Source organism: Orycteropus afer, unplaced genomic scaffold (assembly GCF_000298275.1).
Source record: "Orycteropus afer afer isolate SDZICR_OR568_19922 unplaced genomic scaffold, OryAfe1.0 scaffold00461, whole genome shotgun sequence".
Lineage (NCBI taxonomy): Eukaryota > Metazoa > Chordata > Mammalia > Tubulidentata > Orycteropodidae > Orycteropus > Orycteropus afer.
The window spans coordinates 1,373,180-1,397,905 of NW_006922048.1; the positions used below are offsets into that span (position 1 = coordinate 1,373,180).

Below are 24,726 nucleotides of genomic sequence, written 5' to 3' on the forward strand. Positions count from 1 at the left end.
GATGGGATGGATGGATGATGGGATGGATGGGTGGGTGGATGATGGGATGGATGGATGTGTGGATGATGGGATGGATGGATGATGGGATGGATGGATGGATGGATGATGGGATGGATGTGGGTGGGTGGGTGATGGGATGGATGGATGGATGGATGGGTGGATGATGGGATGGATGGATGGATGATGGGATGGATGGATGGATGGATGGACAGAAAGACTGGTGGATAAACAGAGATGTGTGGCACTGAGCTGTCCCTAATTCTTACTCAGTGCCAGATTCACTCAGTGTCCTAAATTTTCAGTCATCCTGGGGCCCAATCAGCCCTTCTTTTGCCCTCTGTACATGTTCCTGTTGAATGGGAGCCTTCACTGCACTTGCCTCTGTTACACTTAATCTTGGTTTTGGTGGACAGGGCACCACCTTGCTCACTGTTGATCTCATGATTTGCATCTTCCAGGTACCTTGACACAGGCCATCCGTAATTTTGCCAAGAGCTTAGAAGGCTGGTTGACAAACGCCATGAGTGACTTTCCCCAGCAAGTCATCCAGACGAAGGTAACCTATCACCTTGGCCAGGGGCAGCATCTGGGCTCCCACATACGGCTGGTCGACCTTTCTTCCAAGGCTCCCCTGGGTGGACTCAAGCCTTCAACCTGTGGGTTACCTGCAGAGTGTGTTAACCGTTTATACCATCCGGGGACTCTGAGTCCCTCATCTGCCCCCTACAATTTGGAATTAATCTGTTAGGCCAGTGACTCTCGAACGTGCATATGCATAAGAACAATCAAAACCAAAAAGACCCACTGCCATTGAGTCCATTCTGATTCGTAGTCACCCTGGAGGACAGAATAGAAATGACCCATGGGGTTTCCAAGGCTATAATCTTTATGGAAGCAGACTGCCTCATCTTTTGCCACAGAGCAGCTAGTGGGTTTGAACCAGCGACCTGTCAGTTAGGAGCCATGTACTTAACCACTGCACCACCAGGATTCCTATGAATCACCTAGGTAGATTTTAAAATTGCACATTCCCGGGCTACACCCCAAAGAGTGATCCTGCAGGTTCGGGGTGAAGCCCAGGAATCTGGGTTTGAACGGCCACTCCAGAGGGCCAGAGAAAGGCTAGCAGTGGGGCACAGCTGCACTGCCCTGAATCCTAATCCCCTGGGGCTGTGGGCGTCTTCCATAGACTAGCGCCTGTTGCCTTGGTGGGTCTGTATCTTACGCTTCGGGTCCTTAACAGTATCAGAAAGGTGGGGTTTCTCCTTCCCGCTCTTTCCCCCTGCAATCTCCCTGAGCCCACTGTGCCCCGCAGCCTGGCCTCCCATGGACCTGCCATGTCCTTTCCTGCAGGTCGGCGTGGTCAGTGCCTTCGCCCAGACTCTGCGCAGATACACGTCACTCAACCACCTCGCGCAGGCGGCCCGGGCCGTGCTACAGAACACGTCGCAGATAAACCAGATGCTCAGCGACCTCAACCGTGTGGACTTTGCCAACGTGCAGGTGACTTTCTCGAGTCCCCACGGGTGGCTGAGGAGTGGGATGAGGCACGGGGCTCGAGCCACAGAGCAGAGGTGGCACGCGTGCACCCCGACCTGTGCTCTGGGGGTCTGAGGCTCCCACCCCCACAGCACTTGGCCCATGGCAAAGCCTCGTGCCTAGCACAGGCGAGGCTGGAGTTCCTCTTGAGTGAATCACTTAGAAGAATGACCTCTGTCTTGAAAAGACATAGCCGTAAATACATGTATGTTGTTGGCTACCGTCGAGTCAGCCCCAGATCCGGATGATCCCACACACGATGTGGCACACTGCTGCTGGTCCGGCGCCATCCCCATGACCGGTTGCAGATGGCGCTGGTGCGAGCCGTAGGGTTTTCATGGGCTGACTGCCAGGCCTTTCTTCGTACTGTCTTAGTCTGGACGTTCCCTGAAACCTGTGCAGCCTCCACAGACGTGAGTGGGGGCTCCGCATGAGGCGCACTGAGCAGGAACTGAACCCAGGTCTCCTGTGGAAGCTGGGAATTCTGCTCCTGAACCTCCGCTGCCCGTAGGCCCTAGGAGCCGAGGTCCTCAGGCTCCCGGTCCTGGTGTGTGGGGCCAGGAGCAGCAGGCTGTAACACAGCTCGGCTCACAGCTGGCAGGCAGAGCACACGTGAGCTCAGCGTGGCGTGGGAGCTCGGCGCCCGGGAGGCAGCCGCAGTGGGGCGGGCGGAGGGCGGCCGTGTGGGTCCCATGGCCCATCGTGACGGCCACCGCGTGCCGCAGGAGCAAGCCTCGTGGGTGTGCCAGTGTGAAGAGAGCGTGGTGCAGCAGCTGGAGCAGGATTTCAAGCTGACGCTGCAGCAGCAGAGCTCCCTGGACCAGTGGGCCAGCTGGCTGGACAACGTGGTCACCCAGGTGCTGAAGCAGCACGCCGGCAGCCCCAGCTTCCCCAAGGCCGCCCGGCAGTTCCTGCTGAAGTGGTCCTTCTACAGGTAAGGCCCGGCTCTCCCAGCGGGGCTTCCCAGCGGGGCTTCCCAGCGGGGCTTCCCAGCGGGGCAGCACAGGAGTTTGAGGTCAGCCGCCTGCCTCTCAGCTGCTGAGCCTGGAGAAACCCAGGGCTCCGCTAGCCTGGGCACCGCTGGCCTGGGGCACCACTTGGTGGTGGTGTTGTGAGCTGCCGTCTAGTCAGCTCCAACCCATGATGACACCACGCCCAACAGGACAAAACGCTGTCCAGTCCTGCACCGTCCCCACGCTCGGTTGTGGATGGCACTATTACGGACGTTGGGGTTTTCACTGGCTGATATTCTAGAAGTCCACCTCAGTCTGGAAGCTCTGCTGGAACTTCTTTGGTATCCTAGCAACACACAAGCCCCCACTGATGAATGGTGGTGCAATGAGGTATGTGGCCAGGAACTGACCCAGGTCTGCTGCATGCTGCGGCGGTTCTACAGGTGAGCCACCAGGGGCAGCAGCGAAGCTCCTGCAAGCAATTGCCTACCTGTGGGCCTCATTCCTGGACACCAGGGCTCCCCAGTGGCAGGCCCAGAGACTACCTGTAGCCTAGAACTAGGTTGCAGGCCTCCTGGGGACAGACATCATCGTTGAGGACCCTGGTGACACAGGGCAGCTTGAGCACCACATGAATTTCTACTCCCCACCAAAGGCCAAAAACGCCAGCCTGCTGCCATCGAGTCAGCCCCGACTCACAGTGACCCCGAATGCGTCAGAGTAAGCTGTGCCCCCTAAGATTGTCGGTGGCTGATTTTTCGGAAGGAGACCACCAAGCCTTTCTCCCAACCCACTAACCTTTCAATTACCAGCTAAGCACAAACCCCTGGTACTGCCCAGGGGCCTCTACAGTAACAGCAGGGCAAGTTGTTCTTACAGTAAAGCCTGCGAAAGCCAGAAACCTGTCAGAAGGAAAACGCAAATGTTCTCCACTCAAATGAGCCACTGGTGAGTGGTGGGCCTGCACCCTGTCCAAGGTGACTTGCGAGACCCAGACAAACAGGGTGGCCCGTTGGAGTTCCGGTGCTCTCACAGGTTTCATGGGAATGTATTGAGATGGAACTCTCCTAACGTGTTGAGAACCATTTCCAAATAAACAAGTCAGTGGCCTCAGCACAGTCACAGTACAACCAACACCTCTGTCTAGTTCCAGAACATTCTCAGCTTTTGTAAAGGGGGATTTTAAAAGGCGTAAACCCCCAAGGACAAGGAGCAGGAGGGCGGAGGGCAGCGGATGAGAGATGAGAGCAACGGCTGGAAAATACGCAGCAGCAAAAGGACCGTGGTGACCCGCCCAGCACAGCAGAGACTGCAAGCCCCATCCTCTGCTGGGATGGCAGAGGCACTCACCGCCCACCCAGGGCCCGCCCACACGCCGCACTGCCCCGCCCGCCCAGGGCCCGCCCACACGCCGCACTGCCCCGCCCACCCAGGGCCCGCCCACACGCCGCACTGCCTTGCGCCAACAGAGTGTGAAAGTAGAAAGGGAACCAAGAGATGTACAGAGTGGAGTAGTATTATTACTCAGCCACAAAGAGCAATGAAGTCCTGATACAGGCCACAACACGAAACATTATACTGAGTGAAAGAAGTCGGGTCCAGAAGGACAAACACCGTAGGATCCCACTTACATGAGCCATCTCCTTGTTAACGCTGTTTGTGCGGTGATGCAGACTCATGGAGACCCATGTGTGCGGAGGAAGACCGTGCCGCACAGGGTTTTCAAAGCTGTGGTCTTTCACAAGCAGATTGCCAGCCCTGTGTTCCGAGGTGCCGCTGGGTGGGTTCAAACTGCCAGCCTTTGGGCCAATAGTTGAGTGCGTAACCGTTCATGTCACCCAGCATTGCCTATGAAACATCCAGGCTAGGTAAGTGTACAGACATCAGAGTTGGTTCATGGTCACCAGGGACGGGAGGCGGGGAGGGGTCGAGAGACTCAATGCTTAGGGGACACTGAGCTGTTAATGGCGATGGTTGAACACCACAACGAACGTATTTAATGTCACTGAATTGCCCATGTGAAGACGCTGAAATGGGTCACATGGTTTGTTCCACGTATATTGACTACACCTGAAAAAGAAGAAGAAATTAAACCACGGGCCGGATGCCAGGGGTTGTGGCCTGAAAGTGGGGTATTGCACAGACCTCTAGAGACTGACTGAATAGAGACAACCGCAGCACCCACCCCGCCAATGCTGGTGGGCGGTGCTTGGAGACTCCACCCCTTAGAGAAAAGGCCCGTGGGTCCTGGGAGTTGGGATCCTGCAGGAAAACTCGGGGCTCACACAGTGAGCGTTAGGGCTTCCACAGAGGGACACAGTGCAACCCCTCACATGCGCTAAACACCTGGAGACTCGCAGGCGGGTGTCTGGCTGGCAAGGGGCCGGATCTCTCTTACAGCTGCCTACCTGTACTAGAAGGAGGTCTGGTGGAATAGTGGGTAAGGCCTTTGGCTGCTGACCAGAAGGTTGGCGGTTTGAACCCCACTAGCTGCTCCACAGGAGACAGATGAGGCACTCTCCTTCCTCAAAGATTTACAGCCCTGGAAAGCCAATGGGGAGCCCTGTGAGTCAGAATCGACTCAATGGCCACGGCTTTGTTTGGTTTTTTACTTGTAGTGTTTGTTATGGAGCTCTAGCTCCCAGAGTTTACACACACCCGGGCCTGAAACAGTTAAAATAATCCACTCAACTGATTGGGCATCTGCTCTCCTGCCTGCCTCTGGCTGGCCCCAGGCTGCAGTTTGCCAACCCATGCTTTAGAGGAAAGAGATGTAAGCACCTGAAGTTCTCTGTTTTGAGGTACCCCAGAGCACTGCCTCTGAGGAGGGAAGGGAGGAGGGCTCCCAGGGCCTATGGGGCAGCAGGCGACGCAGCTTACTGAAGGCGGCAGGGGAGGGGCTGTGGGCCAGCTTCCAGTCTTGTCTCTAAGTGGGGGTGTTTCTGCAAGAACCCAGCTCTTTAGGCTGTGCTGAGAGAATTCTTGTTGATGTTTTCAAGTGGCCAGTTTCTATAAGGCTGACTGCCCCATCCCCTGTGCCCTCCCTGGTAAAGAGTTGGCAGCCCTGTCCCCACCTGACAGAGGTCTTGGCAGTGGGAGGGCCTCATAAGCCAGGCGGTTCTAAGGACCTCACAGGCAGGCCAGCTTCCCAGACGACCCGAGGGGCACAGAGCCCAACAGTAACGTTGCCAGATTGCCATGGCCCCGTCTCAGCCCGTCCGCCTCCTCAGCTCCATGGTGATCCGGGACCTGACCCTGCGCAGCGCCGCCAGCTTCGGTTCCTTCCACCTGATCCGCCTGCTCTACGACGAGTACATGTTCTACCTGGTCGAGCACCGCGTCGCAGAGGCCACGGGAGAGACGCCCATCGCGGTCATGGGAGAGGTGAGGCCCTTCCCAGCCCACGGACCCCAGGAGGCTGGGGGGAGTCAGGGCTGGGCCTGTGGGGGTGGGAGGCACTCCAGTACAGGGGCTTGGCACACGGACCCTGGAGCATGAACAGAGGGGATGCCCAAAGGAAGAGCGCTGGCAGGAGGCCAGTGAGTGGGAAAAGCCAGCATTCCTGAACCCATCAGACCCAGGGTCCAGTCCCCGATCCCCTAAAGGAGGCTGTGTGTGTGACAAAACATGCCACTTTGACCATCTTCAAGCACACGGTTCAGTGGCATCGAGTACATTCACAACGTGGTGTAACCAAGAGCACTGTCTGGTTCCAGAATATTCCCTTCCCCACCCATTAGCAGCAGTCCTCATTCTCTCCTCCTCCAAGCCCCAGGCAACCACTAATCCACTTCGTCTCCATGGATCTGCCTCTTCTGGACTTTGCATAGAAATGCAGTCTTGCGCTCTGGCCTTTTGTGCTTGACTGCTTTCATGCAGCATCATGTTTTCAGGGTTTACACATGTTCCCGCCTGTGTCAGAACTGCATTCCTTTTTCCGGCTGGATAACTTTCCACTGTGTGAACAGACCTCATTCTCTTAATCTGTTCATCTGTTGATGGGCAATTGGGCTGTGTCCACCCTTTGGCTGTTGTGACCAGTGCTGCTGGGAACTTTGGAGCATGAGTGTCTGTCTGAGAATCCACTTCACATCCTTTGGGCACATGCCCAGGAGCGGAATTGCTGGGTCATGAGGGGTTGTTTGGAGGAATAAATGAGGTGATGCTTTTCAAGTGAGCCCTCCTCAGCAGCCATAGCACTCCAAAAGGGCAGTGAGCAGAGCCCTACAATCGGCCCTGATGCTGTGGGGAGATGTGCTTGTGCCCAGACACCGGCATGACTACTGGGCCCCGGAGGGAGACCCGGGAGTGGAGGTGACTCCCACCCCAACACACACACACACACACACACAGTCAGCCAGACTCAGCCATACCCAGGGGGTCCTCGTCACCAGCTCCTTGTGGCCTTGGCTGCCCTCAGCAGTCGGCACCCCTGGAAAAGAGAATCAGGGGGCCCCGCAGGCACTTACCAGCGTCCAAACCATTTCTAAGTAGCAGAACCCAAATCACATGCCAAAGATTAGAAGGTCCCCGTGATGGAGGACATTGCTGAAGGGGCAGTTCCGCTGACACTCTCGGAGCCCCTGGAAACCAACCACCAGCCCTCTATGGCCTCCTGAACTCAGCCTTCTCTCTTTCAGTTCAACGACCTTGCCTCACTGTCACTGGCGCTGCTCGACAAAGGTGGGTGTGTCCCGGCTCCGCCGGGGGTTACACTGCGGGTTTGGGCCTGGCTTTCCTGTCTTGTAATAAGCAGGTGGACTCTCTCATGGTGCAAATGGGTACCACACTCAGCCACTAACTGAAAGGGTAGAGGTTCATGCCCCGCCCCCGAGGTGCATTGGAAGAAAGGCCCAGTCATCTACTTCCAAAAAGGCTCCCACTAGAAACCCTCTGGAGCAGTTCTGTGACACACATGAGGTCCTGTGACTCAGCACCGACTGGATAGCAGCTGGTTAATAAGCTGGTGGAAACCAGCCCGGCCCTGAGGCTGGGTGAAAGGTGCTGGGGAGCTGGCCCCAGGTCAGCAGGGGGCGCGTGCTTCCGCCACACGGGCTGCAGCAGGGACAAGGAGGTGGCTCCGCCCTCCCTCTTCCCCAGGCTCCTGCTCATGTTTCATCAAGCTCCCCAAGCCCCCACTCTGGGAGAGGACCCTGCTGCTGCAAGGTGGGGAGGGGAGAGGTGGGCAGTGGGTCCAGGAGGCTCCTGCCCCATGTGATGTGTGATCGGAGGACTGTCCTCTGGTCCTGCCACAGAGGGCGGGACCCCAGCAGCCCCAGCCCTGCATGCACCGAGGGCCTGCTGCAGGCGGGAGGTTCTGAGGACAAAGGCCCCTTGACATTGTCCAGCAGGGACATTTGGGTGAAAGGCCAGCAAGGGAGGACAGGGCCACGAGGCCAGATCCCCAGGCAGGGTCCCTGAGACTACGGGGCCCTGTCTGCAGCCCCGCCTGCCCCACAGCCTTCTCACTTGAGGGGTGCGGCTCTGAACCTGTGCTTCTCTCTCGCTCCTCCCGTCCCCCAACGCGGACCCTGCAGATGACATTGGCGATGACCGGGGAGGTGAGCCCCACGTGGACACTCACAGCCTGGGCGAGCCCCTGGTGAAGCGTGAGCGCAGCGACCCCAACCATGCCCTCCAGGGCATCTAGCGCCGGGCCTCAGGCTTCCAGAAAGTCCTGGCCTGCGAGCCCGCGGCCCAGCCTCCACCACCACAGTGCCTCTAGACCGTGCAGTGCCGACTCTGATACCACATGGCCACAGACTCGAGATTCTCCAGGAAGGAGGGCCCTGTCATCTCGGTGAAGCTCATGTTGTCAGCCCCTGCGTGTCACCAGGCTGTGTCTGTGGGGTCTCAGGAGGGCGGGCTGTGCCTTGGAAGCTCACTGCACACACACCAGGGGCTCGCTCGTGCTCGGCATGTGCCTGCTGCAGGTCCCAGTCCCCCACGTAGCGCCTTCAAAGGCTGGGCCAGTTGATGTTTCTGGGTTCGCTCCTCCTCCACACAGCTGGCCCGGGTGTCCACCATGACTCCAAGGAAGGGAACGTCAGGTGCAGCCGCGAGAGGACAGCCGCTTCCTCTTCTCGTCCTGCTGCTCTGGGCAGGCACTGAGCGTGCGGCTTCCATGGAGTTCTCCCCTGGGGACGGAGCCGTGGCCGTCACCACCTCGACCCCCCACAGCCTTCCTTCCGTGGCCCGTCTGTGCCTTCTGACTCACCACCACGCTCTCAAGCTCCAGACGCACGTTGCACAGCAGATGCCAAAGGTCTAGGGAAGCAGCTGCCATTGTCCCCGTGTCCCCAGACACATCTGCAGCCACAGCCCCACATGGCTCTGAGAACAGCCACAGAAGCAGAGCCCATGTGTGCCAGGACACAGAGGCATCTGGAGAAAATCAAAACCAGATGTTTTATCAGCAGCAGGAAGAATTTGGGGTTTTGTCCAAGTTCACTGTCAACATCATCAAGCAGAGCGGCTGGGTCTGGAATGCGTTTGTTCCCTGTGTGTTCGGAGTGGCCAGGGGCCGGGCGGTCAGAGGCACCACCCTGTCACGTCTGTCAGTAAGACAGCAGCACCCGTCTACCACTCTGCAGAATCTTCCAGACTGCCTGCCTTTGACTCCACAATCCTGGAGCCGTCTGGACCCAGCCAGGCAAGTCCCATCTTGAGCTGCTCAAATCAAACAGATACCAAGGACTTCGAGTGCCCTGACCTGTAGCGCTGGGTTTTCATCGGGCTGTGACACTCGTCCGCTGCACTGGGTCAGCTCTGTTCCGAGCCAGCTGCAGAGGAGAGAGACACACCACTGGTCTCAAAAGCACCATCAAAAGAAATGTAATAGTTGTGCTTTCTGGAAATATGTTTATTCCAATAGTTTTGTGCTCTAATGGTTATTAGAACGTTTCTTACAAACACGTGTACTACAGCGTATTGGGCCCCAGATACATTTTTCTCATTCAGACAGGTACTAATGTAACTCACGTGGCCTCTTAGAACCTCCCAGAACAACGTGGGTGCACTGTGCTCGTCCAGGCCTGGGCCCAGGGTCAGGGAGAGGGAAGGGGAGGAAGAGAAAGATCCCGGTTTATCTTAGAATCAAAAAACTCCATGAGGATCTCACTGTTGGGGCTTCCAGTCAAGGCTTACATGACGTCAGACAGAAAGAATGTTTGTAAAGCCCTCCCTCCGTCCTGCGCTGGGCGACTTTGGTGCTCACTGTTGATAGACTGTAATGACCTGGCTTTTCTCCCGCACATGGAAACCAGTGCAGGCGGGCCTTCTGCCTTAAGCACTTTCTGCTCCTTTGCAGGCTCCCACAGGAGGATTATAAATGACAGCAAAGCACACAGCCTTCCGTTCTTGTGTCTCGTGGCAGTGAGCGCATCGAATGTGCCCATCTTGGGAGTCACCCTCCACACCCCAGCCCCGGCCCACCCCCATGATGCGCCGGGAGGGGGCAGCCCTCAGCTGGCCAGCCCCCCTTCCCAAGGCAGTCAGCCTGCCCAGCTCTGGCCCCTGAGGCCACAGCCACTAAGCCACTCTCCCCTCTCTTCATAGCTGCCACAGCTGCTGTTCTAGAACCTTCCAGAATGAATGGTGCACCCCCATTAACAAGACCAGCCCTTGAGCCCATGAGGACAGAAAGGCACGTCCTTGTCCAGGGTGGTTGATACCTCATCCAAAAACAGACTAGACCGGTTCAGAGCTGCAGAGTAAGTGATGTTCCAGACCTGATGGAGCCCACTGCCTTGTTCGCGGGGCGTGTTTGGTCCACCAGATGGCGCCAGGTCTCCGTTTCCTTAAGGACCAGCCCATAGCTTTGTTTGAAAACTGCCAGTCCCTGGCGCCATCCTCAGAGAGCCTGCCTATGTGGGACTGAGGTGAAGGCCAGGGACCTCAGTGCAGCAGCCACCATTTTCAGGGACATTGGGGGGACGCTGAAGAAACCCCACAAAGGTGAGTGCCTGGCTCAGGAACTGGGAAGGACCCGCAGGGAAGAGAATGTTCCCGAGAGGTGGGACACAGTTCCCGGGCAGCTGCACCTGCAGGCTGCTTCTCGGGTGCATCCAGTGCCCCATTGTTGTTGTTGTTGTTGTTGTTATGAGCCTTCGAGTCGGCCCCAACTCATAGCAGCCCCTCCTTGAGTTTCCGAGGTAGTATCACTATGGAAGTAGGATTGCCCAACCTTCCTTCCGAGGAGTGGCTGGTGGGTTTGAGCCGCCAGCCTTCTGGTTAGCAGTCAAGTGCCTTAGGCACTACGCTACCAGAGCTCCCCCAGTGCCCCATAGCACCCCACAGATGCTTTGCTTTGGCCCTGCCCAGCTCCCTCTGTCCCAGGCAGAGGGCTGGGCCCCGGGAGACACAGTGGTCAGCCATCTCTGGGTTGCTGCCACGCTCCGCTGTGGCCATCTTGAAACTCTTAACAATTTCCAAACAAAGGGCCCTGCACTTTTATGTTACACTGTTGTTGTTGTTGTTGTTGTTTGCCGTCGAGTCGGCCCCGACTCATAGCGGCCCCTCCTTGGGTTTCCGAGGCAGTATCACTACGGAAGTAGGATTGCCCAACCTTCCTTCCAAGGAGTGGCTGGTGGGTTTGAACCGCCAGCCATCTGGTGAGCAGTCAAGTGCCTTAGGCACCATGCTACCAGAGCTCCCTTATATTACACTGGGTCCCCCAAATTATGTGGCCAGTCCTAGGGCATTCCAAGAACTCTGCTGCCAGGCCTCTTGGAGAGGGGCTCAGGCCAACTCTGTGCAGATTTCCAGCCCAGCTCTGGGAATCAGGGATCCTCCAAGCCCATCCTCACTGCTCACCATCTCAGCCCTCCTTGCTCTGGGGGCCTCTGAGCCAAACTGAACAGCAGGCAGCAGCGGCCTCCAGCCCTCACCCACTAAGGTGCAGGCCCAGTCCCGGGCCCATGGCCTCTAGCACCCCCTCTGGCCCTGCCAGCAACTGCAGCAGCAGTAGGAGACCCAGCACCTGCCCAAGGGGTGGGTGAGCAAATAGAGACTCGTGAGAACAGTGAAGGCCTAGAGCTGGAGACAGACAGAGGGAGAGGGCCCACTCGGAGCCACAGCTTCAAGTCCCTCAGAGCCTTCTGGGCTCTGGGACATGGGCACCTTCAAAACAAGGAGTACCCTGTCCCACCAAGAGCCTTGAGGGGGTACTGATGGAAATCACACCAGCTTCTGTGCTAGACCTCGTGTCCTGTCACCCCAGCTTTTATTATGATTATTGTTATTGAAAGTATACACAGCAAGGCATGCTCCACTTCGACAGGTTCTCCAGGACAAGTCAGTGACGCTCTTCAAGTGGTGCCACCGTCCTCACTTCCTGTCCCTCCCCCATGAACATGAACTCACTGCCCCCTTACCTTCCCATCTAACCCTTTGAGTTGATGATGTCAATTTGATCCCATAAAGATAGTTCTTTAAAAGGGCCTAATGCTCAAGGAAAGGGAGCCTGGTGGCACAGTGGTTAAACACTTGGCTGCTAACAAAAGGGTGACAGTTCAAACCCACCAGCTGCTCCGCAGGAGAAAGATGAGTCAGTCAGCTTCTGTAAAGACTGACAGCTTTGGAAACAGTGTGGGGCAGTCCCACTCTGTCCTCTAGGGGAGCTGTGAGTCAGACTTCCCTTGACCGTAGTGGGTTTGGTTTAATGCTCAAGACATTCTGTACTACATAAACTAACCTACTGTCTGGTTTACAGAAGACTTCAGGGGATATTTTTGGTTTAAGGTTTAAAGATTATTTCAGGGCAATAGTTTCGGGAGTCTATCCAGCCTCCATGGTTCTGGAAAGTCCGGGTTCCATGATAGTTTGAAATTATCCTTCATGTTTTTCCCCCTTTTGGTTGGAATCATTCTACAGAATCTTTGATCAGTAATGGTAACTGGGCACCATCCAGTTCTTTGGGTCTCGTTCCCCATCTTTTTGACAACCTAAGGCAGGTGTTATCCCCATTGTACATATAGGAAGACAGAGGCCCAGGAAGATCCACTTGCCTGGGGCCCCTCAGCTTGTGAGAACCACAGTTCAGGTGCACCTGTGGGCTGTCTGCCCTCAGCAGCCACGCTCCCCCCACCACACCCCAGTCTCTGCCTGTGCGATTTGGCTGAGGGCTGAGGGGAAGAATCAGGGTAAGGGGCATGAACACAGAGCTGGGCCACGATAAACAGAACCCAAAAGATGGCCGGAGGTGGCCTCTGTGTGAACAAAAGTGTGGCCCCAGATAGGTGTGGTTGGGGCCTGAGGACACCAAATGTCTTAGGCTAGGGGGTCATCATGGGAACTGGCACCAGCTTGGGCAGTCATTAATCCAGTCAACAAAAGAGCAGCATTTGGACAGAGTTGGACTTGGGCAAATCTGGCTACAATGGAAATGTCGGCCTCCTAACCAGCACAGGCATGGATCTACTCCAGAGAAGCAGGTAAGGGCCCTAATCACCAGCAAAAAACAGTCAGTGTTTAGCTCAAGTATCCTGGAGGCATTAACTCGTTTATAATGTTTTGTCGTTGACTCATGGTGACCCACACAACTAAACACTGCCTGGCCCTGGGCCAGCCCCACGATCCCTGCTGCACCTGAGCCCATCACCACAGCCACCATGTCATCCATCTCGTTGAGGGCCCTCCCCTTTCTCATTGACCCTCCACCTTACCAAGCATGACATCCTTCTCCAGGGAATGGTCCCTTCTGACAACATGACCAAAGTAGGTGAGATGAAGTTTGGCCATTCTCACTTCCAAGGAACATTCCAGCTGCACTTCTTCCAGGACAGATTTGTTAGTTCTTCTGGCAGTCCATGGTACTTTCGGTATTCCTCCCAGCACCACAACTCGAAAGCATCAACTCTTCTTTGGTCTTCCTTAGTCATTGTCCAGCTCTCACATGCCTATGAGGCAACTGAAAATACTGTGGCTTGGGTTAGACATACCTTAGTCTTCAAAGTGACATCTTTGCTCTTCAGCACTTTAAATAGGTCTTTTATAGCAGATTTGCCCAGTGCAATGGGTCATCTGCTGTCTTGACTGCTGCTTCCATGGGCATTGATTGTGGATCCAAAATGAAATCCCTGATTTCACTCTTTTCTCCATTTATCACGATGCTGCTTATTGGTCCAGTTGTGAGGATTTTCATTTTCTCTGTGTTGAGGTGTAATCCATACTGCAGACTGTAATCCTTGATCTTCATCAGTAAGTGCTTCAAGTCCTCTTCACTTGCAGCAAGCAAAGTTGTGTCATTTGCATGTCTTTGTTAATGAGACTTCCTTCAATTCTGATGCACGTTCTTCTTCATACAGTCCACCTCATATTTTTTGCTCAGCATAACAAGTGAATAAGTATGGTGAAAGGGTACAATCCTGAGACATCTTTCCTGATTTTAAACACATAGCACCCCCTTGGGAGCTCTGGTGGCATAGTGCCTAAGGCACTTGACTGCTAACCAGAAGGCTGGCAGTTGAAACCCAAGGAGGGGTTGCTATGAGTCGAATCCACTCAATGGCAGTGAGTTTGATTTTGGGGTTGAGTATCCCCTGGTTCTGTTCGAAAGACTTCCTCTTGGTCTATGTCCAGGTTCCTCATAAGTACAATCAAGTGTGCTGGAATTCCCATTCTTCTCAATGTTATCCATAATTTATTATGATCCACACACTTGAATGTCTTTGCCTAATCAATAAAACACAGGTTAATATCTTTCTGGTTTTCTTTGCTTTCAGCCAAGATCCATCTCACATAAACTATGGTATTCCTCCTTCCATGTCTTAGTCTGAATCTGGTTTGCATTTCTGGCAGTTCCCTGTGGATGTATTGCTGCAAACTGTTTTTGAAATGTCTTCAGCAAAAATTTTACGTGCATGTGATACTAATGATATTGTTCAATGATTTCTGCATTCTGTCAGATCACCTTTCTTTGGAATGGGCACAAATATTGATCTCTTCCAGTCAGTTGGCCAGGTAGCTATTTTCCAGATGTCTTGGCATAAACAAGTGAGTGCCTCCAGCGTGGCATCCATTTGTTGAAACATCTGAACGGATATCCCATCAATTCCTGGAGCCTTCTTTTTTTTGCCAGTTCCTTCAGTTCACCTTGGACTATTTGCTACCTTGATCATTTGCTACCTCCTGAAATGGATGAATGTCAACCAGTTCTTTTGGTACAGTGACTGCATTCCTTTCATCTTCTTTTGATGCTTCCTGCAGTGTTCAATATTTTGCCCATAGAATCCTTCAATATCAAGACTTGAAGTAGTAAAACAATCATGAAACTGACAATTCTGAACAACGTCAGTGATGAAATGTTGTCGTTGGTCGGTGCTGTTGAGTCAATTCCGACTCATAGCAACCCCATGCACAACAGAATGAAACCCCACCTGGTCCTGCACCAGCCTCACAGAAGTTGCTGTGTTGGAGCCCATTGTTGCAGCCACTGTCAGTCCACCTCATTGAGGGTCTTTCTTTTTTTCACCGACCCTTTTCTTTCCCAAGCATGACGTCCTTCTCCAGGGACTGGCTCCTCCCAATCACGTGTTCAAAGTATGCGAGACTTTGGCATCTTTGCTTCTAAAGAACATTCTGGCTGTCCTTCTTTCAACTACTTCTTGGAACAAGTGATGCCTAAGGGGCAGATGGCTGTACACACATACACACACACACCTATGCACACATACAGGCACACGTGCACACATGCACACACACCTATGCACACATACAGGCACACACCTATGCACACATACAGGCATACGTGCACGCATGCACACACACCTATGCACACATACAGGCACACACACCTGTGCACACATACAGGCACACGTGCACACATGCGCACACACCTATGCACACACACCTATGCACACATACAGGCACACACACCTGTGCACACATACAGACACACGTGCACACATGCACACACCTATGCACACATACAGGCACCCACACCTATGCACACATACAGGCACACATACACACACCTATGCACACACCTATGCACACATACAGGCACACACCTATGCACACATGCAGGCACACACATACAGGCACATGTGCGTGCACACACACACACACATACTTTAGTCATCCACTGTCTCAAACCTGACATGGTCAAAATATAACTGTTGATTTTTCCCACAAATCTATCCCCCCCCCAATTTTCTCTAACCCTCCCTCCCCCTTCCTCTCACCCCTTCACTCACACTGCCACTAGCCACACTGGCTTCTTCACCCCGCTGTTTTTCTCTCCTACCTTTCTGTTCCTTCTGCCAGGAGCAATTTCCCTCACATCTCTGCATGGCTGGCTCTTCTCACCCTTCAACTCTCAGTGCAAATGTCACCTCCTCCAAGAAGCCCTCCCTGACTACCTCGGCTAAGCAGCCCACCCCATGCCCCTTCCTCTCAGCCCATTTTACTGTCATCGTAGCACTGGTATTTCACAATGATCTTTTGTCATAGTTGCTTATTGTTTTTGCGTTGATTTTCTGTCTCACTACCCTCACTTCTTCCAAAATGGGGGCCCAGGCTGGGGGACTGTCTTACCCTACTGTTCACTGTCCCTGGCACTAGAACAGAGAGAGAGACATGCTCAGTAACTGTTTGATGGAGGAATCAGTGAATGAACTGACAGTCTGTGGGAGAGGGGGTTAACAATGTGTTCTGCCAAGCTGGTCCCATCTGACACTCTCCCCCGGGAGAGTTTTGAGTTAAATGACTGTGAGACTGAACACGCCAATGCTGGGGGAGGTGCCCCACTGTGTCTGCTCAGCAGTCCAGCTCCCAGGACCCTCTGGAGTGGCCCATTCCTGCTCCTTTCACCTTTGGTCCCATGAGCATCCCTATCACTTTCCAGCAAATTCCCTCTGCTGACATTTGTCAGAGGTGGTTTTAGGGGTTTGCATCCCATCTCCAAATGGATACATCCTTGATACTTCTGACATTTTTCAGTTGGCTTCAGCAAGGATTCTCAAACTTCCCGAAGTCCATCCATATTTTAAGGTAGGAGGTCCTGGGCGGTGCAAAGGGTTAATGCACTTGACTGCTGAATGAAAAGTTAGGGGTTTGAATTCATCTAAAAACACCTCAGAAGAAAGACTTGGCAATCTACCTCCTAAAAACCAGTCCTGGAAAACCCTGTGGAGCAGAGTTCTTCTCTGACACATGGGGCCGCCGTGACTCAGAGCCCACCTGAAGGCCACCGGTTTATGTTAGAGGTGGTGCCTTCACGGAGCTGGGCTGCAGCGCCACGAGGCTGCGAGCGCGATCCTCAGGACAAACTAGCGTGGCGCGGTCGAGGGGCCTGCGCCTCTTACTCCTCACCTCTGCTGCGGAGCCCTGGCTCCTGAAAGATGCCAGAGCGTCAAGGGATGCGGAACCTTCAGTCCCAGCCAGCTTGGTTACTTAGAAGGAACTGCAGGCAGCCTCCGTTCCCAATCCTCTGCTGCCCCCTAGAGGCTGCTGCGTGACACAGCCTCCAGATCTTACCTGGAAATCCAGTTTCATGTCCGGAGGCCTTTTTGTTGACCCGATCGCAGCAAAGCAGTGATGGGACAGGCAGCCAGCCAGCCTCCTCTCTCTTTCTTCTTCAAACGTTCTTATTTATTTACATTGTCTCAAAGTATCTTCCACAAGATACACAGTAATTACAAGAGGAAAAGTATTCTCACAGGGCACGTGGTGTTGACTCCTCCACTGCTGATTAATCACTTGGTTAGAATGTCTGCCCGGGCAAGCGGCTAACGGCCTCGGCTTCCCAGTCCACCCAGAGGTTCCGCAGAAGAAAGGCCTGGTCATCGCCTTCCAAAACATCACCCACTGAAAACCCCATGGAGCATAGTCCTTATGACGCACGTGGGAGCATCAGGAGTTAAAGGCCACCATAGATTCGATGCACTGAACACTAATGACCGAAAGCCAGGCGAGTTGTGGGATGACATCAGGAACATCATCCATGAAGAAAGCAAAAAGTCATTAAAAAGACAAAAAAGGAAGAAAAGACCAAAATGGATGTCAGAAGAGACTCTGAAACTTGCTCTTGAATGATCATTAGTAATGATGTCCTTCCCCAGGGACCGGTGTCTCCTGGTAACAGCATGCTGGGTAATGTGGAGGGTCAGCAAGAGAGGAAGGCCCCCAACGAGATGGATCGACACAGTGGCCGCAGCCATGGGCCCAAGGTCGGCAGGGCCTGTGGGGCCGGCCCGGCCAGCGGCGTTTCCTTCTCCTGCAGTGGAGTCGCTGTGAGCCCTAGCCAGCCGGAAGGCACTGGGAACATTGTTCACAACAGGTCCCACACACAGTGCTGCAACACATAATATGCTGATGTCGTGTGTCTGTAAGTTTACATGCGGTGTTTCCAACCCCCAGACACAAACACAGACTGGATTTAGAAAGATAACCGATAATCAAAGGCAATAGTAAGGAAACCTTTAAAAAAAAATAGGTCTTCAATTTACGTGAGAACTGACTGACCACAGAGTCGTGGAAATGGAACCCCATCATAAATCGGGGACGCCCTGTGCACACTCTGTCATGAAGTCTACAGCTAAGCTCAGCATGTAGTGACAGGACCATCAGCAGGCCTGCGGGTGCTTGGGGCTGGAGGGGATACCTGGGAGGGGACACGAGGGGGTACATGCAACTGCTCCCCCTAGTCAAGGTTTAGAACATTCCTGCCACCCAGAAAGTGCCCTCAGGAGGCCCCTTCCCCACGAGTACCCCCTCTAGCGGAAGCACCCACCTGCATGAGTCCTGTCACTATAGATTTGTTCCGTCTGTTCCTACCCACTGCTGTCAAGTCAGCTCCGACTCAAGCAAGTGCCATTGGGTTTCCGAGGCTGTAAATCTTGATGCAAGTAGATTGCCCCATCTTCCTTCCATAGGACAGAGTTCTAGGACCTCATATAAGTGGAATGACACACGGTGTCTCCTTTTGTATCCAGCTTCTCCACTCAGTGAGGAGCTCTGGTGGTGTCGTGGTTAAGGCGTTTGGCTGCCAACCAAGATCAGTGGTTCAAACCCACCAGCTGCTCCACGGAAGAAAGATGGGGCAGTCTGCTTCCGTGGAGACCGGTGGCCTCAGAAACCCAATGGGGGTCTCTGTGAGTCAGAGGTGACTCACTGACAGTGACTTTGGTTTTGACTTTCTCCACTTGGCAGTGAATCTGGGGTTCACCTGCACTGTTGCATATAGCGCTATCTCGTTCTTGTGGCCAAGTCGTGTTCCGTGGTTTGGATGGACTGACCTCAGTGGGTCCAGTCCCCTGTTGATGGACACCCAGTTGTGCTTTCATGCTTCCATGACGTCCGACACTCTGGGTCCCCCTCACACCACAGAAAAAGCCGGCTTCCGGCTCAGCCCCTGGGCAGCCACAGAATCTACTGGAAATTTTTTTTTTCTACTTGGAATTTAAAAATTTAATGTAAATCCACTAATTAGGGTAAGCAAAACAAAACAATGATTGTAAAGTGACAGGAATGTGAAAGTGTCACTGGGGAACTGGCGCCTGAGGTGCCCTGGGACTCTCCAGCTCACGCCTGCCGCAGCAGATGGAGAACACGGCCTTCCTCCCGGGCAGCCGGGTGCGGTGCAGCCTGCCAGAGGGTCGTCGTCGTCGTTGTTGTTGGGTGCCTTCAAGTCATCTCCGACTCATGGCGACCCCGCACACAGCAGAACGAAACACTGCCCGATCCCGCGCCAGCTCCATGATCCCTGCTATACTAGACCCCATCGCCGCAGCCACAATGTCAGTCCATCTTGTTGAGGGCCTTCCCCTCCTTTGTCGACCCTCCACCCTACCAAGCGTGACATCCTTCTCCAGGGAATGGTCCCTCTGACAACATGACCGAAGTAGGTGAGACGAAGTCTGGCCATTCTCACCTCCAAGGAGCATTCTGGCTGCATTTCCTCCAGGACAGAGTTGTTAGTTCTTTTAGCAGTCCATGGCACTTTCAGTATTCTTCGCCAGCACCACAACTCAAAAGCATCAATTCTTCTTCAGTCTTCCTTATTCATTGTTGAGCTATCACACGCACATGAGGCAATTGAAAATACCATGGCTTGTGTCAGGCGCATCTTAGTCCTCAAGGAGACATTCTTGCTCCTCAGCACTTGAGGAGGTCCCTTGCAGCTGACTTGCCCAGTGCTATACATCATCTGATGTCCTGACTGCTGCTTCCATTGGTGTTGATCATAGAACCAAGCGTGTGAAGCCAGAGAGAAGCAACCTCAATTCCCAGCTCCCAGGGAGGGACACTGATGTGCTGTTGGTGCTAGAGGTCCCCATCATCGGGGTGAGGGCCCAGTGCCAGTCACAAGGACATACTTGTTCCTGTGGACCTAGGGACGAGGGGTAAGGGTGATGAGCAGAGGAATAACCCCTGGTGGCGTCTGTCCACCCACTCCCGACTCTGAGCTCTGGACCATACCTGATTATCTCTGGATCCCCAACCCCAGCGTGAGGCTGGCACAGAGGAGGCACTTCACTTGCCCACTGGGGAGGGTGAGGACTGAATTTCAGCTGAGACCCAATCACAGAAGCCATTGTCCTCCTTGGCTGTGGAGAAGGGAGGGTCATGGTCCTTGGATCTCAGCCTGGGCTCAGGGGGTCTTCTGAGAGGTGTCCCCTAGTGAGCCGAGAAGGAAGCAAGCAGTGGTGGGGGGCTGGTCAGCAATTTAGGGCAAAGCTTTTGGATCCTTCCAAGTCCCTCACACTTCCAATTCAAACTCCTCGCTGTGGCCTCCCAGCCCTCATCTCCTCCCCTTGTCCCTGCGGTCACTGCTTGGGCCATACCCAGCTCCTGACAGTTCCTCCAGCACGTGCTGATTCCTGCCTCAGGCTTTGCACTCACTGTTGTGTCCAGAATGTTCCTCCCACAGACCTGCTCAGATGTCCCCTCCCTGACCAGCCCATCTGAAGCACTCCCTCTTTCTGCCATTCTGTCACACTGCTGTCTTCTCTGTAAGGAGCTCTGGTGGCGTAGTGCCTAAGCCGTTTGACTGCTAACCAGAAGGTTGGCAGTTCAAACCCACCAGCCACTCCACAGAAGGAAGATGGGGCAATCCATTTCCATAAAGATCTACCATCTCAGAAACCCAATAGGGGGGTCACTAAGAGTAGAAATCGACTCAATGCCAGTGTGAGCTTGGGCTTAGGCTTGGGCTGTCTTCTCTGTGGCACTGTCACTATCTTAAATTAGTTTGGTTGCTTGTTTAGTGTCAGTCTCCCCACAAAAGGATGCTAAGATCCATGAAGGCAAGCTCTTCTTGTTCACCTGGAAAACCCCAGCATGCAGTGTGCCTGACACATAGGTGGGGTAGGTGTATGTTCTTGTTGATGGTGGTGGTGCCGTCAAGTCAATGCCGACCCTTGGCAACCTTGTGTGACAGAGTTGAGCTGCCCCACAGGGTTTCCAAGGCTGTAACCTTTACAGGAGCAGATCATCAGGTCTGTCTACCATGGAGCTGCTGGGTGGGTTCGAACCATCAACCTTTTGGTTGGCAGCCAAGAGCTTAACTGTTGTACCACCAGGCTCCTTGGATATCCACAAATTTCCCCTGCATCCAAAAGCAGAGTGTTCCTGTGCAACCTATCATAAGCTGAAATCACGTAAAGTGAAGAACCATTAATTCAGATGGGAAAAAAATTTCAAGCATTCCCAGACCCAAAAAGACAGCCTACCCAAACCCAATCATACATAAAACCTAAAATAACACTAACAAATAGTAGCAGGAGCTCTAGTAGCTCAGTGGGTAAGACATTTGGCTGCAACCAGAAGTTTAGCTGTTCAAACCCACCCAGCTGCTCTGTGGGAGGAAGATGAGGCAATCTACTTCTGTACAGATTTACGGCCTTGGAAACCCAATGAGGGTCACTACCCACCGAGGACTCAACTCAATGGCAGTGGGTATAGTAAGAGCAGGAATGATACGATTCACAGCCTCTAGAGAGTAGAAAGGAGCTCTGGTAGCGTAGTGCCTAAGGCACCTGACTGCTAACCAGAAGGCTGGTGGTTCAAACCCACCAGCCACTCCTCGGAAGGAAGGTTGGGCAATCTACTTCCACAGTGATACTGCCTCAGAAACCCCAGGAGGGGTCGCTGTGAGTCTAATTGACTCGACAGCACATACCATCAACAACATAGAGTAGAAACAATGTGTGGACAGTGTAGTTTCCGGAGAAGAAGCCTGGAGACACCACTCTTGCTGCCTGGGTTGCATGCTCCTTAACAGCTTGCCGCAAAACAAACGTTGAATGCTAGTTTCAGTTTTTGCTTTTTTTTTTTTTTTTTTGGTAAAAATGAAAATCTTCTTTGGATTTAGTTTGGTTTATGAAAACAGGTACTAATGTTGGTCTTTCGTAACAGCAAAGGGGCATAAAGCGACCTTTCGAAAAGTGAGGGATACCTGTTCTGCTGCTCAACAAATATCCCCCCTGGACGTGGTGTTTTAAAACAGCAGCCACCTTTTTACATACCTTTGATGGCTTCTGGGGGTGAAGAACAGAAAGGGCCAGGCTGGGGAGTTCTCTCCAGGGCCTCAGGGCCCCGCATGCAATTACAATCGGTGGCTGGTGCCAGGACAGCCCGGCTGGCTGAGCGCCTCTTGCTCAGGGCCTCGCCCGGAGGTCTCTTGGCTCTTGAGCTTCCTCACAGCATTGCAGCCTCAGGGAACCGGACTGTTCGCGTGATGGCTGAAGGCTTTAAGAGCCAGTGAAGGCAATGCGAGCTGCACCCTCCGGCTGTTAGGATGCAGCCTCCCGAGTGAAACAGGATCCCTTCCACTGCAGTCTGTGGGTCGACCAGTCACAAGACCACCCACATTTCAGGGAAGGGAACAGAGACCCATCTCTATGGGAGGAATGTCAAAGCATTTGAGGCCTTATTTTAACAGCACCACAGCTGTTGTTAGGGACCCTCAAGTCAGCTCCAGCTCGTAGTGATCCCGTGTGTCACAGAACAAAACACTGCCCAGTCCTGCCCCATCCTCACAACAGTCGGTATATGTGAGCCCGTCGTTAGGGCCAGTCCATCCGGTGGAGGCTCTTCCACTTTCCACTGATGCCCTACTTTACCAGGATAATGTCCTCTCCAGAGACTGATCCCTCCTGGTCACAGGCCCAAACTACGTGACCTGGAGTCTCTCCATCCTTGGAGAGCTAAGGAGCTTTCTGGCTATACTTGCACTGAGCAAATCTGCTGCAAAAAAAAAAAAAAAAATCTTAAAAAGCAAAGATGTCACTTTGAAGATTGAGATGCACCTGACCTAAGCCACAGTATTTCAATCATATGTGTGCGAAGGCTGGACAATGAAACAGGAAGACCAAAGAATCGTTGCACCTTCGAGTTATGGTGTTGGTGAAGAGAACGGAATGTACCATGGACTGCCAGGAGGAGGACTGTCGCGGAGGAAGCGCTTACCACAGTAGCACTTAACAAACAATAAATACGTGTTTGTCGACTGTTGGCTAAGGTAACGTGTTAGAGGAAACCAGGTGGAAAAAGGCAAAGGCAGGGCCATGGGGCATGATGTTGGCAGCCGTCAGCCCTGTGATGAGAATGATGAGACAAACCAGCGGAAATTCTTGTGGGCTCATCAGGTTGATAGGGTTTATGTCTCTTGATGTCCCTTTAAAAGCCACAAGATTATATTTAGCAAGTGATGGCATGTTGCTTGCTGGGAGTTGCCCAAAGTATGGGATGAATGTGGTGAGTGAAATGACAAGGAGATATGTAGACATGGCATGAAATGACTTCTAAATTCCACGGATCACAGTTACCCCGTTTCAGCTCTCTCGCTCCTTTTCATCTCGGCAAGCAGACCTCCACTGAGTCCTGAAATGCACTGACACCCCTCGAATGCTGGCTAATCTCCCTTTACATCAAAGGAAACGCCTGTCTCAGGCCCAGCACCTCTATTAGATCTTAAATCCTGAGGCACTTAAGTTCTGAGGCACTTAAATCCTCAAGACGTACAGCCGGAATGCTCCTTGGAAGCGAGAATGGCCAGACTTCCTCTCACCTATTTTGGTCATGTTGTCAGAAGGAACTATTCCCTGGAGAAGGATATCATGCTCGGTAAGGTGGAGGGTCAACGAAGAAGGTGGAGGCCCTCAATGAGATGGATTGACACAGTGGCCACAGTGATGGGCTCAGGTATAGCAGGGATCATGGGGCCAGCACAGGACCGGGCAGGGTTTCGTTCTGCTGTGCACAGGGTCTCTGTGAGTCGGAGATGACTCGACAGCACCTAACAACAACAACAACATCATAAATCCTAAAGGACTTAAAATCTGAAGCCCTTGGGTTGGGGAAGGCTGTGGTCTACAGTGGGATCCCCAATTCAGTTTTGAGTCTTGACATAAGTTCAGACACCATTTGGGTCCTTTCTGACCTTTAAACCAAGATTGTGGCTTTCCACAGACAAGTTCCAGGACAAACCTAGGGAGGGGCAGTTTGCTCCCAGGAAGAGTGTGGTTGAAAGTAGTTTCTGCTCACAGAAAGAGCTAGGAGGTTAGGATCCCGGTATTGTCTTGTAGCCCCTTGTGGCTATGACTCAGGCTGCATGGTCATGGTGGACTACCATGAAGCCAGGTGGTCAAGCCCCAGAATCAATCCTGTAACCCTTTTTAATCTTCAGTTATGTATGTATCCCAATCAAGGTCTTTTCCTCATCTCTGTCCTCCCACCTGTGACAGTGATGAATCAATCAGCCACCAATCATGACTTTGTGAAGATTCCCTTTGTTTTCAATCACATATAATTACCCCCATGGCCGTGACTCAATGGACTCCATTCTGTACTGCGTGCGTGCTGAGGGCTTCCCTCATCCGGGATGATTGTCTTGGTTTTGTCTTTGTCCTGTCCAACACTTAATAAAAGGGTCTCTATAGAATAACAAGGAGCTCTGGTAGCGTGGTGCCTAAGGCATTTGACTGCTAACCAGAAAGCTGGCGGTTCAAACCCACCTGCCACTCCTCAGAAGGAAGACTGGGCAAGCTACTTCCATAGAGATACTGCCTTGGAAACCCATGGAGGGATCACTATGAGTCAGATAAGACTTGACGGCAGTGAGTTTGGTTTTCGTATAGAACAGCAATAGAATATGTTTGAATCCAGGTATTTTATTCCTTATTACACACTATGACAAGCAACAGTATCTCCCTAGAATTTATAATTTTAATATTTATTTTTACAATTACCTCTTCTTCATGGTTAGGTGCCATCAGTCAATTCCAACTCA

The 24,726-nt window shown here is 53.1% G+C and overlaps 1 protein-coding gene across 1 annotated transcript in view; it reads left to right on the forward strand.

Moving 5' to 3' along the window:
• Positions 1-8,142, forward strand: part of RFX2 (regulatory factor X2) — a 42,670-nt gene extending 34,528 nt beyond the window's left edge. The window contains exons 12-17 of the mRNA XM_007954452.1: positions 459-556; positions 1,354-1,503; positions 2,265-2,473; positions 5,723-5,876; positions 7,133-7,175; positions 8,030-8,142. Of these exons, the coding sequence (XP_007952643.1) occupies positions 459-556; positions 1,354-1,503; positions 2,265-2,473; positions 5,723-5,876; positions 7,133-7,175; positions 8,030-8,142 (767 nt within the window). The remainder of the gene's footprint in view (positions 1-458; positions 557-1,353; positions 1,504-2,264; positions 2,474-5,722; positions 5,877-7,132; positions 7,176-8,029) is intronic.
• The last annotated feature ends 16,584 nt before the right edge of the window (positions 8,143-24,726 follow it).